At 35.9% G+C, this 18,616-nt stretch overlaps 1 protein-coding gene and 1 long non-coding RNA gene across 2 annotated transcripts; one reads left to right on the forward strand and one right to left on the reverse strand.

The window, feature by feature from the left end:
- Nucleotides 1-9,254: 9,254 nt before the first annotated feature.
- LOC145001641 (uncharacterized) lies at nucleotides 9,255-10,389 on the reverse strand. The gene is made up of 2 exons (XR_013661670.1): nucleotides 9,944-10,389; nucleotides 9,255-9,832 (listed from the first exon to the last, which is right to left on the reverse strand). It is a non-coding gene; the product is annotated as an uncharacterized LOC145001641 (long non-coding RNA).
- Nucleotides 10,390-12,143: 1,754 nt separating this feature from the next.
- LOC145046561 (peroxidase 27-like) lies at nucleotides 12,144-13,804 on the forward strand. Its single transcript, XM_078994849.1, has 4 exons — nucleotides 12,144-12,426; nucleotides 12,531-12,716; nucleotides 12,836-13,010; nucleotides 13,156-13,804. The coding sequence occupies exons 1-4, from the start codon at nucleotides 12,202-12,204 to the stop codon at nucleotides 13,557-13,559; spliced, it is 990 nt and encodes a 329-aa protein (XP_078850975.1). The 5' UTR covers nucleotides 12,144-12,201; the 3' UTR covers nucleotides 13,560-13,804.
- The last annotated feature ends 4,812 nt before the right edge of the window (nucleotides 13,805-18,616 follow it).

The raw sequence follows: 18,616 nt of genomic DNA on the forward strand, positions 1-18,616 counted from the left end.
TCTAACACGGACCTGAGAATACAAGCGGTTTGAAAATCAGTATAAAGTTGGTGAGTTCATAAGATATTTGTTTTCTAAAAATGTTTAAGTTTCCTTTGGTTTTCCGAAAAAGTTACAAATCCAAGAAAATCCCATATTTTCTTAAAAGTAGTATTTATTTAATGATTTGCTTACACGATTCTAGTTATGTATATTTATTATCCCAGGAAAATCCTATATTTTCCTAAAATTAAGGTTTTAGTTAAAGACCACATTATAAAGTTTTACTCATAAAACTATTCATAGAAAAATCATGGGATTACTATCCCGTACCAAATATAAGATAGTTTGGTATACATAAAACTATAGATAGATGTAGATTTAAAGCTATAAGACTATCATCCAGTACTAATTATAGATTCAAAACCATGAGATTATCATCCCGTACCAAATATAGATTCAAAACCATGGGATTATCATCCCGTACTAATTATAGATTCAAAACCATGGGATTATCATCCCGTACTAATTATAGACTCAAAACCATGGGATTATCATCCCATACCAAATATAGATTGAAAACCATAGGATTATTATCCTGTACTAGATATAAAAATTATAGATAGAAGGTAGATATGAAATTTAATTCCATGGATAGACTTATATTAATACGTATTGTGAGTCGGTTAACCATGCTGATACAACAAAGAGACCTCCTTGACGTTTTTCGGACGTCGAAACTCTACCCAAAAAAATTTCACTCCAGGCGTGCCCGCCTAACTGTAGCTAGCAGTTAAGGTGTGAGATTGTCAGTCCCGAATAGATCTATCCACAAATTCCACGCTCTCCCTTCACGAGACTTTGGTTACACTTCCGGGGTGGATTTACTAATAAAGATAACGAACCTCACAAACTAGTATTATACTATTCACGGTGTTCTTGAACGTTATCAAACATACTAATCATTTAGAAACATAATACAATACAAACAGTTTCATACAATGAGATGATTTGGCAAAATAATCTAAATTAAATAGAGATAAACTGAATGAGACATAGTTTATCTATTAACTTTATATAAGTCTATATTCGTAAAACAAGAACTAAAGACCCCAAATTATTTCCATAATAATTTAATTGGTTTGGTTGTTTCCTTACTGAATTTCACGTAGTTATAATTGAGAAAACATTCCTTATGCTCAACATAATACATAAGGGGTAAAGATATTTAAAGGTTAGCAAGATACTTATAGAATGAAGTCAGTATTAGGTTTTTTAAAACGTTTATAGTTTTTCTTGTATTCCCCTCCTGAAAACATTGAAAAACATGGAAAAAGGGTAGGGGTATGAACTCACCATTCGCGGAATGTGTCAGTTTGGATGCTAAACATCAGTTTAATGCTTGAAAACGTGCGTGGTTCCTATGAAATTTGAAATGATACACATTTGTATCTAATTAGATTTTAATTCACTAATTAGATATGATTATTTACTCTAGGATGCGAAAACACCTCAAATCAAGTGTTTTGAGCGACCCAGGTGACATCTAGGGACGTATATGGCTTGGATATTGAGTTTACTCTTCAAAAGTAAACCAATACTAGACTTTTCGGCCATAAACACCTCGTCCATATGATTTCACGGCCGTGAACTCATGGATGGTATTTTTGGGTGCAAAATGGCTTCATAACACTTAGGGATTAATGCTAGACTTGGTTTTGAGGCTTTGGAATGGATTAAAACTCACATAGGGAGCATTTATTGGATTTTACGACAGTAAACATGGAGTTTACAGCCGTAAACTCCCCCTCACACCAATCCTTAATGTTTTGGGTCCTTAATCAATCACATGTGATTCTAAATGATTTTTCCAAGCCTTGTATGAATTTTTGGGGGACTTATGGTATGGATTTAGGAGTTTATGGCCCATGACTCCCCTCATGGCCATGAACTCCTTAGAAGGGTGTTTTAATATGTTTTAAGGTCCCAAACTTGGTTGTGGTCACTTCTAGAATTTATCCCAAGGCTTATGGTGTGTGTAAATGGCATTTTAACACATTATAAGGAGTTTACTCCCCAAGTAAATGAGTTTATGGCGCAAGCATGTTCTTGGGCAATAAACTCAAGTTTACTCCTCTAATTCGATGTTCAAGGTGTTCCAAGGCCAATTCCAATATTCTACAAGTCATATCTAAGCCTCAATGGAGTTTTTGAAGGGTTTAAGGGCATAAAATCTCCTTTAATATGTGTTTACGGCCCAAGCATGCTCCAGGGCTGTAAACACATGAACAAGGTCCTAAATCATGGTTTAATCTCGAATTTGAAAGCCAAAGATGTTATACTAGGAGTTAGGGAAGGTACCTTGGTGATTAGAAGCCTTAAATTGGTGATTTTTGACCGTTAAACTTGGTTGAGGAGAGAGGTTAGAGAGAGAGTATAGAGATAGGGAAAAATCTTCAAATGGAAGCTTAATATCCTTTAAATAGGTCCTAAGTTTGGGACACAGTGCAATTCTGCCCGATACCGATGTTAAATGGGGCTTTTGGTCGCACCCGATTAAGATGTCGTAACCCGATATGGTTGAAACTAAAATGTTTCCGATTAGTACTATGGAGTGTTAAAATGAGTTCTAAACATGTTTAGACATCCATTAAGTCATAATAGAAGTTTGAAAAATAATGACTTAATTTAAAACCCAAACGGAAACAATTCAAAAAAGACGAACTTTATGGACGGAAACGGGTTACGGCGATGAAACAAACTTTGGGTTGTCACAACAACATTGAACTGTGAACGTACACAAAAACAACATCCAAATCTGACTTCGTATGTGGAAGTTGTGATTTTTCCAAGATTCGGGTATAGCAGTAGACAGCTAAAAACTCGAAATAGAGCTCGAGATACTTTTGACCAAAACAACCTAAATGAGAATCGAAGGTCTCAACATTAGTAGCGCAACGATGAAAAGTCTGACGAAAACGGACATCGGATGAAGAAGTTCTGGATTTTTAACGGACTTTTCGTGTCCTGGCCCCTTAAAAATAAATAATTAAAAATAAATCCAAATTTTCATATTTTTTTAGGAATCAACTAGTTAGAGGCATGTAGAGACACAAAACGTGTAGGGGCATTTGCATGTGTTGTCTTTCAAGTACATTGTAATTTATTTTAAAAAGTTGTTCACAATTATTGTACATTGTAATTCTTTTAATACTATTCTTGGTGTTGTCTTATAACTTTTTCTTTGTGTCCCTTTGTATTGTCACGTGCCGTGTTTCCGCTTTAGCGGGGTGTGACACAAACCAACTACTCAAAAAGGCCCAATTCAAGAAATGGAGACCGAACGCCCAAATATCGGCCAATATTCCAAATTGGGCCCAAACCCCTACATGGGCCTTCAACCAAAAAACCCAACATAATGACAGCACCCCAAAATAGAAATATGATGGCCTAACAAGGCCTTAACCTCTTAATGTCCAAATATGGGCCCAAAACCGAGAAGCCCAAAACCTAAAGCCCACCTGCTAAGTACGCGGGGCGTACATAGGTCGTACTTACCGTATGCCCTATGGGGCTAGTACGGAAAGTGTATAATCTTATCACGCCGATCATAATCCCTAGTTGACCACCCCACTGAATTAAGCACTTAATCCATTGAGACATTAAGCCAATCTCTCAGATATGATTCTATAAGAACACCAATCATATAAAGTTGACAAATTTACACGCATGCATGGCTTAATGTGGCTCAAGAGCTCAAAAACAGCTTAACAAAGGTCATAAAACATGCATGGTCCAAGATGCACCTAAAAGCTTGTGTTTTAATAAATAAGGGGACCAAAAGAGTCCTAGATCCATCACCAAAACTTCTAGAATTAGTCAAGAATCTCATCAACCAATCGAAGGACTCAAAAATCATAAAATAACAATATAACTAAATCTAACATCATATATCATAAAGATGTAAGATTTTTACCTCAAAAGGCTTGCAAATGATGAGCTATCCCCGAATATTCAAGCTCAAGACACATCTCCAAAATGGTCATCTTCTTCTTCTCCTTCACAAATCACCAACAAGCACACTTTAAGGCTCAAATGTAACACCGTGAAAATTTACAACCAATTTAAACTTTTCAAAAACATCCCATATTCATTAAGTTATTACAAAAGGTTTTCAGTTCATTTATTATCAGAGTATCCCAGAAACATCAACATAAAACTGAGGAGTGGTACGATCACGCCTTCGCCTTGCTACGGTCTCCTAAAGTACCTAAAGCATTACACTAAAACTGTAAGCACGAAATCTTAGTAAGTTACCCCCAAAATACCAACCATGATACCATACACATATCATATCATATCATAAATAGAACAGCCATGCATGTCGAGTCTACCGTGTGAGTGGTCTGCCTGCACCAAGCCTTCAGTCTACCCGGTCCACTCTCTCTCCGAGTCTATAGTATGATTGGTCCACCCGCATCGGGCCTTCAGTATGTCTGGTCCACTCTCTGAGTCTACAGTATAAATGGTCTACTCGCACCGGGCCTTCAGTCTATCTGGTCCACTCTCCGAGCCTCGACATGTCCGGTCCGCCCTCTTAGGGCCTTCAGCCTATCCGGACAGCTCACCGGGCCTTCGGTCTAACCGGTTCGGCCTGGGTAAGTTGGCCTATAGCGCAAAGCAGGACCCACCTGAACCCAACCCCAGTTTAACAACCATGTGCAAATAAACATATAATCATATAGAAATTTACAACTAATCAACCGATCTAGCAGATCACATAGCATAACAATATCCTAACTAGGATACCGACGTAACCGGTCACTAACATAGCATCATCCTATATACCAGGATACCGACCTTAACCAGGTCTATAACATATACCATCCTAACTACCAAGATGAAGACATAGTAAAGCAATAACATAACAAACAACTACCCGGATTCCCATCCGATAAAGGGCCGGCCTTGGTGCCTTAGACCCTATCGATATAGTGAGGATAACTCACCTTCAACTGCCAACTTGAAGAAATAAGACCACACTGCTCCGACCACCAGCACGAACTCCACCACTGATCATTACCAAATAACTAAAACCAATAAACACCAATAATTACCAAAATACCCTTGGAAGTCAAACTGGTCAACCCTTGGTCCAAGTCAAAGTCCTCAGTCAAAGTCAGCCTTCCTGGTTGACCCTACTCGCCGAGTCAACCCTTTGACTCATCGAGTTCCTATGCTCAGAAACTCCCATGACACGACTCAACTCGCTGAGTCACCCCAAGACTCGTTGAGTCCAACAAACTCTGAGTCCCTTCCTGCTCAACCCACCGGGTCATCCCTCGACTCACCGATTCACAGCTCAACTAGAAAAAGGTTAGGACTTCATGACCAGACTCGCATAGACCAAGAACAAACTCGCCGAGTCCAAGGCAATCTTCAACAGACTCGCCGATTTGTGCTTCCAACTCGTCGAGTCCACACGTAACATGTTCATTCAGATGATCACATGCCATTCCATTGCTTTCAATACATAGATCTTGACTCCTAGGGCCAGATTCACACGTAAAGTTTCCAACTTTACGTGCATGCAAGGCTCAACAAGCTCTAATCAAGCTAAAATGAAGGTTTAAGGCAAGGACACTCTTAATCAAGCCCCAAAGCTATTACTTTCTGATCACATGGTTCTAAACCAACCTAGATCTGAAGTTGCAACCTCAGATCTAGTCTCTATACCCGAAATAGATCCCAACCACGCTAAAGAACCCCGAATCACACACCATGGATGAAATAACAATGAAATAGCTTAAGGTAAGGTCCTCTTACCTTAGAGATGAGTCTAAGATGATGTAGACCTCAGATCCACAAGCTCTCTTGATGCTATCCTCAAATTCCTTCAACTTCTCTTCACCAATTTCTTCTTCCAAGCTTCAATCTTCTCAAAAATGGAGTCTCTCACGATTTAGGGTTTCTCTGGAACAATCAGTGAAGATAGAGGCTGACATGAAGGCATATTATTGTAACGCCCGTAGATCCGGGCGACTCAATTTAGAGGCAATATGGGTCGAAAACGAATTTTCGGCAAAAGATTATTTAGAATTAATAATTTTAACCAAGTTATAGTATATGTCACAAGGTTTCCGTACATATAAAGAACGCCGAAATCTGAGTTATAACGAAGAAGTTATGGCCCGTCGAAGTTTTACGGCAAAACCGGCACGGCACCGGGAAGCGTAAAAAGTGAATTTACGATAGAGCGAGATTTAGCCTTAGCGCTCTAAACGAAAGTCATAGAATATGTTAAACTAAGAACATCGATAAAAAGAACGCCCAAATCTGACTTCGTATGACGAAGTTATGATTTTTCTAAGATTTAGCATAACAGTGCACAGCCCGAAATCTGAATTTTAGATCGGTCGATTTTTAGCCGACGGGATCTAAATGAATGTTGTAGTACTCATAAATACCAACGCGTAGATATAAATAACATCGATAATAGAGCTCGTATGCAAAAGATATGGACGAAGCTTAGTCCCTACTTTTCGAGCGCGACGAAATCGATAGAGTTTTGTAAATCCGAGATAGAATGAGAATTAGCCAACGAGATCTAAATGAGAGTTGAAGATCTAATTAATAGTAACTCAACGGTAAAAAGACAGACAAAAACGAAACTCGTATGCGAAAGTTATGGACGAAGCTTAGTCCCTACTTTTTGAGCGCGGCGAATTCGATACAGTTTTGTAAATCCAAGATAGAATGAGAATTAGCTAACGAGATCTAAATGAAAGTTGAAGATCTCAATAATAGGATCTCAACGGTAAAAAGACAGACAAAAATGGAGCTCGTATGCAAAAGTTACGGATGAAGCTTCGAGACCACTTTACTATAAAACTCCTATAAATACAAGGGTGAACTCCTCATATTTTCTTCACACCATAAGCCTCTCTTTCTCTCTCTAACTTCTCTCTAGCCTCCCTAAACCCCTCCCAAGTCTACGGAACCTCCCTAGCACGAGTAGAAAGCCCCGGAGCGCCCGACGGCTCCGAGAAGAAAAGCTTTCGGCTTGGAAATGCTGCTCCAGCAAAGCCCGGTTTTTAATAAAAACTCGCTGTAAGTGAGCTACGTCCATACTATATTTAATATAGATTTTATTTAATTATAGTAACATTATTAGGACCTTAAAATAATTATTTGGGCTATTATTATGAGTTATATTGAGTGTTATTTAACGCTTATATAATAATAATAATAGCTAGACTATCAATTTGTCGTGGTTAACGTTTAAAACTAAACCTTAGTGGTATTGATACTAGGTTTTGTCGAGGAAAATTGTTTTGAGATAACGAAGTGCTGTCTGAGTTCAGAATCACCGCCTAATCAGGTGAGTGCATAGTCCCTTTCATCTTACACATAGATATGAAGTATTTTATATAAACTACGTGCTATGTGTGCATATTATCTGAATACTTGTTGTCTATGTTGGATGAACGTTTTATACATGTTTTAAAGGATTTAAACTGTATACGTATTTTATATATACGAATATGTTGGGTATGATGATGGGTAGATAAATGATGAGAGATAGAAGATGACGTGAGTATACATTGGCAGCTATAGACTTAGTGCCTATGGGACAAACACCGGTAGCTATGGACTTAGTACCTGTTAGACGTTGGTAGCTATGGATTTAGTACCTGTTGGGAATTGGTAGCTATGGACTTAGTACCTATTAGTTAGACGCTGGTAGCTAAGGATTTAGTACCTGTTGAACATTGGTAGCTATGGACTTAGTACCTATTAGATAAAGACTGGTAGCTATGGATTTAGTACCCGATGAATAGACTATAGCAGCTATGGAATTAGTCCTTTATGAACGAACATTGGCAGCTATGGATTTAGTGCCAGTCCTAGAACCCTCGAAGTAAGGGACTCCGGAATAAACGAATGAAGGATAGATGACTCTTAGGTTAAATCCTTAAAGAGTAAAGAAGATAATGGGGATGGGTAATTGGGTTGATTGTTTGATTAAACATAATAATTATATTATTGTGGGTTGAAAACCCTATGTACTCACCAGGTTTCCCAACCTGACCCACTCAGTTTATGTATATCACAGGTGACGAAATGAAGTGACATTACACTGAGAGATTTAAAGAGATGTAGATCACTAGTGTAAATAATTGTAAGTTCTGTTTATGCTTATGTTTCTGTATTAACGATGACATCCCAAACGTTTTAAGATGAATAAAAATACGTTTCTTCGAAAATGTTTTAATAACGTATTTATCGTGTTTTTCTGGGAACAAATTCCGCAACCTTTTTATAAAATAAAGTACTCTGATTTTCATAAAGCATAAACAAAATCGGTCTTTTCTGGCCGTGAAAAAATGGGGATGTCACAATTATTCTTTAAATATGGTGCAAATCCCAGGAATTAGGGTTTCTCATTCCAGCACGGACTCGTCGAGTCCGATCACTTATCATGTGCCTAGCACACGCATAGAATCGACAAGTTGTAGCTCTTACTCGCCAAGTTCCTCTTTTCCAAACATACACTTTACCCACTAAACTCTTGATTATGACTTGGGATGTTACATCAAAACACACAAACATACACTAAGCTTTCGATTTCTGGGCAAAGGAAGGTGAACGCTGCATTAACATGACCAAATGAGGCTATCAAAAGTTTTAAATAGGATGAAAACCCTAAAAATTACGGTTTCATTAAAGTCCACGTACACCATGCCTACTCCGCCTATGCCTAGTGTGTGTGGATGGGATCCTCGATTAACTTCAGGCTAGTACGTTAACTAGAGCATCTAGTACGCCCCGCGTACTAGACTAAGGACCAAAATGCAAACTTTTTTATTAACAAGGGTTAATGTGAGACTTACCAAATTCAAGTGTTACAATCTACAAATGTTCAACACTGGCGAGCGGTTTGGTAGGATTTGAAGTTTTAAGATCTGAATTTTTAAGATGTCTGTATTTCTAAGATGATCTGAATTTTAACATGTTGTTTGGTTGGAACCACTAAATTAATGTGCTGAATTATAAAAATGACCATTCTACCCTTATATATTATTCTTTGCCAAATTCAATGTTTCAGTGTATAAAATAACAAAACAACTTATTGAATATATATATATATATATATATATATATATATATATATATATATATATATATATATATATATATATGTATGTATGTATGTAAACACCATACACAATCTAAATTAAACATAAATTAAAATTAAATAAAAAACCAAATCAAACATAACTAATTGACAAATCTATCCAAATATTGCAATCATTGTTTTGGACAATAATTCGTTAACCTAAACAGATTTTAGAAACTGAATGTTCTAATATGAAGAGGTGAAAGTATGATGTTATAACAAAAGAAATCAACAAAAATATATGCCTATAGTCTTCAATACACTAGTTGTTTGACTTCACAAAAGTCTTGAATTATATACGCCTTCTGCTTTCCAAAGGTCTGCTCTTTTTGAAGTTGTTCGACCTGCATTATAAGTCATATAATTGTATATATTTCTGCAATCAGTTGTAATGCATAATTAGGAGCTGTTTGGAGTGCTTGATTTTGTCCCCTCTCTTTTATCTATTTCTTGTGCTTGTTGTCTGGTCTCTAGATCCCCTTGAGTCAATGAATGGATGATATGATTTACAATAACAAATTTTTAAAAAGCAATAACATCTAAACATATAAAGATATTTGGTTATGTTGACAAAGAATTCATCAAACAGGATTCCGCATCAGATTTCAGATTTCATAGGTTCAGATTTATCAAGTATCATGATATAAGATTTCACATTTTACATAATCAATTCTGTCAAAGAAAACACGACGAAAATCAGAAACGTTCAATCCAAAATCAAAATCAAGATGTTATTCACATAATCAGTAAGATTAGATATCAGAATTTGAATCAAAGCATCACCTTGAAATCGATTGTAGATGCCAAACCTAAAAAATTGATTTCTCCATACATCAAATCATGAAATCAATTGCTCCAGGGTGATGGTTGTGGGGGAAGACGGAAGCGACAATAGGTATGGTGGGATGACAACAAGTATAGGAGGGGGTTATGGTTGTGGTGTCCCTGATGAAGGGAGGAAGAAACAAGGTTCTTAAATCTATTACATAGAATCGATTTGAGAAAAAATCTTACATGATATTGTTGTCTCTGAGTTTTGACGAAGTCGGATGCAAAAGGGGCTAGTGTTGGTGACCGGATCGAAGGGTTGATGGTGGACGCGGAAGGTGTGAACGTCAAGAGAAGAAATAAAAGGAACAATGCCTCTTATTTTCTTTTTCAGACTTTACACTATATGTGAAATATTAAGTGGTTTTTAAAAAATTAGGAGACAAAAAATAAAAAGCTACCAAAATGGTCTGTATATGAATTTTTAAGAGGTTACTTTATAATATTTCAATTAAAAGGTAAACAAACAGGACTTGAGCGTCTCAACGAACTAACAATTAGTATATAGACATGATAAAGACAAAACACATAGTCAACTTATTCTAGATGATCATGTTCATGTTACACTTCTTCGGGTATGGTATGCTTAGACTTGTTAAAAAGGTAATTTTAAAATGTTTTTTTAAAATTGTTTTTTAGAAAATGAATTTTTACAACTTTTACATGTTGTTTACTACTCCATTTTAAAAAACTTTCCTAATTTTTTTTTGTTTTTGAGATTTATCCGTTTTTAGATATTGGTTTTTCTATAAGTTTTTTATTATTGCTTTTTTTTTTTGGATGAATGTGGGGGTTTAATTTTAAAAACATGTATTTATTTGTTCAAAGAAATAGTTGATATGTAGTTTATTTTTTTAAGATCATAAATTTTAGATACGTGTCAATTGCACGATGCATTGCTTTTATTACCTTGGTATTTTAATTTTAAATTTTTTAAGGTGCTAAATCCATTAATAAGAACATAAATGGCTTGTAAGATTCTTATTAATTTGATAATGCATGTTAAAGAGCTTGTGCTCCCCATGATCTTATGTGATCTAATTTTTTTATTCAAGAGCATGTTCTAAACTAGTGAAGGCACCGAAATAAAGTCAACGATAAAGATTTAGTACTTCACGAAACCATTTCAGTGATAAAAGCTAATTTTACCCATTTCTCCTAGACATAATTTGCTAATTGATTGTAAAATAAAGATGTAACTTGTAGAAAAAAATTCGATCATTTCAACAACCACAAATAGGCAAAAACCTAAGATAATTTGAAACGTTGATTATATTTACAAAAAATCTGATCAGTCATTGAAAGTGTCACTATGAATGCAAGAACATATGATAAAGGTTTCATTTCAGTTTAGATGAACCTAACTGATGAGTTGAAACTTGTAGATAGTAACCCAAAATTTTAAGTTCAATTAAATGGTTCGTTGAGTTTTCTCCGTTGAAAGCTTACTGCTAGATATAGATCAACGAATGTTAAAGTTTCACTTTCCCGAAAATATTATAATACACATAAATAATACCTGCTCCTCACAATTGGATTCATTCTTACGCATTGTAGATCACATCGGTGCAGTTGAATACATGAGTTGTGCTTAACTGCTTATATGATATTTAAGCATATTTAATTTTAGGATTTTACCAAACCATGTTTTTTAATCAAGCCATCTGCTTTAATCGATCCATTGATTAGCTGGACAGTTACTTTCGTTATTTTATATATTGTGTTACAAGTTGTTCTCCAATTCTTTATAACTTGTTGGGATTTTGCGATGGTAATGCATTAGGTTAATGATTGAAGAATGCATGTTCCTAATGCAAAGTCAACTATTTTGTGCCTTTTGATTGTCTTTACTTTTAACATGAGTTGTTGTAAACAGTTAAACGATGGCTAACCTTGTCATCTATAGTACATGTTTGCTAGATATTATAATAAATGTCCAGACCCTAGCAAATATTACCATTGTTAAAATGACCGTTCTCTGATCTCTATCATTTTGAAACGGCTTGATTATGTTAACTTGTCAATGTCAACCATATTTGTTTTTATTAAATTTCCATAAGATGCAAATTCATGCCATGTGGTGACAACAACATTTTGATGCTGTTCAAATTATTGGGTTTCACTAATAGACTATATAATGAGCCTTGATATGGTTTACATTCCAAATATCCCACAAATAAGTTAAAGTTGTGTGAGAGTCTTTCCAGTTCGAAATGGCTGGTGGAATGAACTTATTCCGGTTTTTCATGCTTCAAATAATAGTCCTATCACTGTTTACTTTACATGCAGAAGGCCAAGGGTTGAAAGTTGGGTTCTATAAGAAATCATGCCCTCAAGCCGAGGTGATAGTATCTAAGGTTATCAGCGATGTTATGGCTGTAGCACCATCTCTATCTGGACCTCTTTTGAGAATGCACTTCCACGATTGCTTCATTAGGGTTCGTAATAGCATACTCTAGCACAAGATGCTAATTCCTTTCTTTTTGCATCGTAATTTACTTTCTTAATTACTAATATACTTGTATGCCTCTTGTGTTCATAGGGTTGTGATGGATCTGTCCTACTGGATTCTCCAACGAATCAATCCGAGAAATTTTCACCACCAAATCTAAGCCTAAGAGGGTTCAACATTATCGATAGAGTGAAGGTGGCGTTAGAAAAGGCCTGCCCAGATGTGGTTTCATGTGCTGACATTGTTGCATTAGTTGCCAGAGACGTTACAGTGGCGGTATATATTATTCTTTTCTCAAATCTTAATTTCGGAAATGACTTTTTGTATCCAGTTTTCATTTCAAGTTGCACGATAACCAATTGTGTTTTGTTTTTTGTTTTTTCATTTGTTGACAGACTAAGGGACCATTTTGGGAGGTTGAAACAGGCCGAAGAGATGGAAATGTGTCTTTATTCATTGATCCCATAACCCCAGTGACAGGCTTGCCATCATTTACCTCAAACATCAGTGTTTTAAAACAATCCTGGGCATTACGGGGCCTAAGCACGAAAGACCTTGTTGTTCTCTCAGGTACATTCTTCTCTATTCCGTACGTGAAAACTTCTTTCAACAACAATGTCAGCTTTGGATTTTTAAAAGCTAGTCGAATATATTGATTTGAAAAGCATTATTTAATAATCTTTATACATGTGGATTCTTGATCATTAATTTATAGGAGGGCACACCATAGGGATATCTCATTGTTCGTCATTTGATAGCCGGCTCTACAACTTCACCGGTAAAGGTGATACAGACCCCACCATGGACCCAAACTACATTGCAAGATTGAAGTTAAAGTGCAAGCCAAATGATCAAACCACTTTTGCTGAGTTAGACCCAGGAAGCTTCAAGACATTCGATGACTCCTATTTCAAATTAGTGACAAAGAGGAGGGGGCTTCTTCAATCAGATGCAGCCTTACTCGATGATCCAGAGACTAGAGCTTACATGATTCAAGCTACTAGCCGTGGTTCCACATTCTTCAAGGACTTTGGTGTGTCTATGGTTAACATGGGCAGGATTGGGGTCCTTACAGGTTCTCAAGGTGAAGTTCGGAAAGTGTGCACCAAAAGTAACTAGTCCTCATTTTATACTAAACCAAAATAATACCTAAAAATATCTTGGCCGATATATGTTTGCATGTTGATTTAATCTTAAGCTTAAGATTGATTAGTGAATAACAGACATCCATCAAAGAGTGTGCTACGAGTCTGACCCCGTACACTTTATTTTCCCGGTATGCCATTCTATATAGACAAGAGTTTACTTTGTCACATTTCTTGTCGCTATGTATTCAATTAAAATTTTCAAACTTTTTTCCTTTATTTAAGTGTATTATTCTTGATTTGTTGCTTTTTTAATGAAATACATCCATCAAAGAGTGTATTACGGTGACGTTTGTGTTTGTTCTTTCTCATGGAGGGGTTTGCATAGGTATTTAATAGATAGATATCTTCGATAATGGGATAAAATAGCATATATATTATAAATCTAAGGAGGCGTTTGATATTTATAACTAAATTATATTTGAGTGAGTGAGAATTTGATTCGGTTAAAAAACTCTTACTAAATTAACTTCTAACATAAACATATTGTTTAATTTTGCATTTGACTGATTATGTAGAACGATTATACCTCAATCAACATTTTTTTTTTATAATAATTACTGGACACACCAATGAACTCAAGCATAAAGAAACTTTTAAAATATACACTCTTTTTATATATACTATTCTCACCATAATATATTCATGTTTAACTACAATATCTATTTGATATACATACTCAAATCATCGTATCAGCAACTAATATGTTGACCTGTAATCAAATGTGTGATCAAACGCAAGCACTTTCAGGCATCTACAAATCATCTTCGAGAAAACCCATGTCGTGAAAATGGATACATATTATCAATAAGCATTACACATACATTCTCATGGGAGTAGCTAGCTACATGGCACATGATTAACAAGACATGAAAAATGAATGCTACGTTGTATGAAAGCTAAAACTTCAAACTCAGTGCTAAAGCATTCTCAAAATCATACTTTAGTACACTTTTACTATTACATTGCAAATTTAAAAATTAAACGCATTTTTGTTAAGAAAATTCTCCCCACTCATTCTATTTCTCTTTTATATTTGTTTGGTTAATGTAGTTTTGGTCAACTTCTCGGATGCTTCTGTTACTTGATGTAGAGCACACAAAGACTCAAACGCATCCCCACTCACTCTATCAAACTTGACGAAATCACTTAGTGATAATGGAAAATTTACCTGATAAAATATACTACAATTTCTAGTTTAATTAAATTACCACCATTCGATCGATTGAGGTTGATTTCAGTTTCAATTTCAATTTTCAACAGTTTAAAATATGTTAGAATTTTCCGAATAACATGTAGATAGCAAGGAATATTTCAAGAAATTGAAACCCGAAACACAAACAAGAACAACAAAATAAGAAGTCTCAGCAAAATTGGAAAAATGGGAACAACAAAAAGGGAAAAAACACCACTAAATGAGAGGAAAGGTGATGGAGTTTGTGTAGTAACAGGAAGACCATAAAAATCTATGTGGAGTCGGAACCGATACCAAGGAAGATTGCTTTTTTTTGTGGAGGCGTATAGATGAAGAACATAGCATTATCATTTAACGTAAAAGATAATGAAAAATGAACTTATATTAAGAGATAAGAGTATGAGAAGGGATATAGGGGTAGATTTACGAGAAAGGAGGAAAAATATTACTGATTTCTTTTGGGGAAAAATGGGAAAGAAGAACTACATAATCAATTGAAAAGGCAATGTGACCAATTGAAAGTGACGAGGGCAAAGCGTATCATTTGGGGCCGATTGAATGCCAAAACTCGGTCAACAGGTTTTCAGATGAGGACCGAATCATCAAATTTCTTTGGATCCAGTCCTTTCTTTGGACCGAGTTTGAAGATGAACAAACCAAATCAAACAAAGTAACTTCTGATTGAGGACCGAGTCCTTTGTCTTGACTGGTTTAGTATCAATATCAAACAGTCCCTACGTGAATATCATTTCGATATACATACTTCGTTTTCCTTTATAGTTTTTGGATGAAATGATTTTACAAAAAAGAGAGGATAGTAACAACCAGAAAAAGTTCATTCCAACGTAAAATTAGGATTCTGAGACCACTACAAGAAAAAAAGCGTAATAGTGGCGACAAAAGTTTCCGGTTCAGAATATAAAAGTGTAACATTTCGTTTAGAATACAGTAATTTAATAATAAATCCTGAACCTTAAATGTAATTATTATTATTATTTTATATTATTGTAACCAAAAATCCATAGTATTTAGCGGGACATTGGTTTCGGGGAGCCAAATGACATGATATAGAGTTTTGGGGGTTAAATTGTAATTTCAGGACTTAATATGAAAGGATTTTGGATGGATGGGGCTAAAAGGGTAAATCATGTACATAAGTTGAAAAGAATTTGTCAAGTCGGGGCTGCTTGGTAAAATCCAGACTTAATTTTTAAAGGATTTCAAGAGGTAGGGTTTAAATGGTAAGTTATTGATTTGTTTTGAAAGAAAAGCGAAAAGGAGGGGCTAATGTTGTCATTATGGGGTTATGTCTCACGGTAGTCGGGTATATAACTCCCGTCCAAACCCTAACCCTAGGAGACCCCTTTAAGCCGCCACCTTCCCTTCTTCTATTGTTGGCACCGCACCAGTCTTATGCCACCCTTCACTACCGGCAGAGCCACGACTGTTGGAGTCAGAAAAAAAAAAGCGCCACCATTTACCTAGCCTCCATCATCCGATGTTGTTGCTCGAGTCATATTTATCGCAGTCCGCAACCACCACCCCCCCCCCACACACACACACACACACTGTTACATTGCTGCTACTACCACAATTGGTCGCCATTTCTGTGGCATTTCGGCGATGTACAACCACCTTGTAGGTGGTTAAATGCGTTTGTGTTCTCCTTTAAGGGCTGTTTCTGGAGCTAATAGTGAAACATGTGTGTTTTGTTGGTAGGAATCAAGATAACACACCACCACTGTCAGGTGGTGGCTGTCATCTCCAAACACCAATGGCCGCCACAAAGTTGTTGCTTAAGTGCATAACCCAGTGGTTGCGTCCAAAATTCCAAGAAAGGGCTTGCTGGTGTATGTTGCTGCTTGATTAGGAACCACAAGAAACCACCGCCACCATCGTGAGGTGGTGGTTGCGATCGTGAAACAGTCGTTTTCGTCCTCGTGAGCCACCATGGGTGGCTGGAAACAGAATCGCGTGGGTGTGCTTGTAGATGGTGTTTGATGGCTGGGAAATAGAAAAGATACCTACCATGGGTGCCATAAATGGTGGCTCCTGCTATGCATCATCATTGGCCACCACAAGGTGGTTGTGTGTGTATTTTATTTGGATGTTTTATTTTTTGCTTAAAACATTGAAAAGGTAATTAAAGATTAGAATAAATAAATAAAAAAACTCATAACCACCACCATGAGGTGGTGGCTGTCACCACCAGCCACCGTGTTGGGTAGTGGTGTGCTTTCTTTGTGTTGAGATTTCATTTGCTATGCTTTGACAAAAATGGATTAGAACCATAGCCACCACCGTAAGGTGGTCGCCGCCACCATTATCCACCATTAACCACCACTACCCAAGGTGGTAGTGGGTGGTGCCCGACTATTGAAACCCTAGTAGGCCTAATGAAACCCTAATGAGCCTAATAAAACCGTAATGGATCTAAGGACTTAGTTTTTGAGCCTATTGGGTTGTGACTGGGTCGGAAACCCTAACTAGGGTTTGGAAAACCCTACTGTCATGAAACCCTAATTTTGGGAATTTCATCGAGACCGTACTAGAATTATTTATTAGACTGAAAATGTTAATTAATAATCATTTGCAGTTAACCTAAGTTAATATTGGACTTAATGAATTAAGTCCTTAATGGGTGAATGTAATACACGTGTTTCTAGGCTAAGCATTAAAGATGATGTAATAATATAGGTTAACCTTTGTAACTCGTTTTGAAGTAATAAGAATGAATTATGTGAATTTATGTGTTTTATACTTAATTATTAAGATTTAATAAACTAAGGATAAAAATATGGGTCAAAAATAAATGTTAGATAAACCGAATATCTATGAATAAACATTTTATATAAGGTTGTATAAAAATTGTTGAGCTTCCAGCTACATTTGGAACCCATACACTAGTTAGTGCTACATTTCTAAACCTTTTGGGTTTGAATACCCCCATTTAGTGTCGAAATAATTTTTCACCAAATTGGTTTATGTAAGCTAATGGTTTCAAGGGATGTTCTTTAAAACCCCAAGGGCTAGAACCAATTCCTGATTTTTCTATAAAAATAACGATTAATGGCCATAAATTCAAAATAAGAGTTTTAAAAAGCGATAAAAATCTAAAAAATGGTACTATTAATGTATTCACTTATTAAGTATGTCATGTAAAATTTTAGTCTATTTGGATACTGTTTGGTATTTTATCCATATTTTTCAATAAATTGGAGGACGAATTTCCAAATTTAGGTCATTGGCACCAAAGACCCTAACTAATATTGTTATCAACCTTGGGAACAATATAAGAACCTATAAAAATTAAGTTAATAATTTTAGAACTGTTTAACAATTGTTTTTAATTTTCTGTATTATTTGGGCTTTAGTTTACAAATAAATATAAAATGACCTTCAAAAATGTCTATAAAATTTTTGGAAACTAATACCCTCTGTTAGAACCAAAATAAAAAGTTTTACAATTTTTGGAGTTCATTTTCATACTTTTATGGATTTTTAAACACAAGGCACCGTCAATTCAATAATACTAATAATGAACCGGACAAACTTTGGGCACATTGCGACACCACTAGTTGGATAGGTAGATATTTGATAATCGTTTAGTGAATTTTATCTCACTAAAAACTATTTTTTCCATAGGGCACTAGTAGAAATCGATCTCTACGACACCGAACCGCAAAGCTCGAACTGCAAACTCTCCCTAGTGAGTATTCACAACTCCCCCTATTTTTGTTTTTTTTTAAATGTTTTGGGGTGGAAAGTATGCTACCGCTTTTTGAACTTACTGAACTCTATTTTTGTGGATTTATTGAGCCTTGGTTTATGAACTT

The sequence above is a fragment of the Lactuca saligna genome, chromosome 1 (genome assembly GCF_052625555.1).
Source record: "Lactuca saligna cultivar CGN05327 chromosome 1, ASM5262555v1, whole genome shotgun sequence".
NCBI lineage: Eukaryota > Viridiplantae > Streptophyta > Magnoliopsida > Asterales > Asteraceae > Lactuca > Lactuca saligna.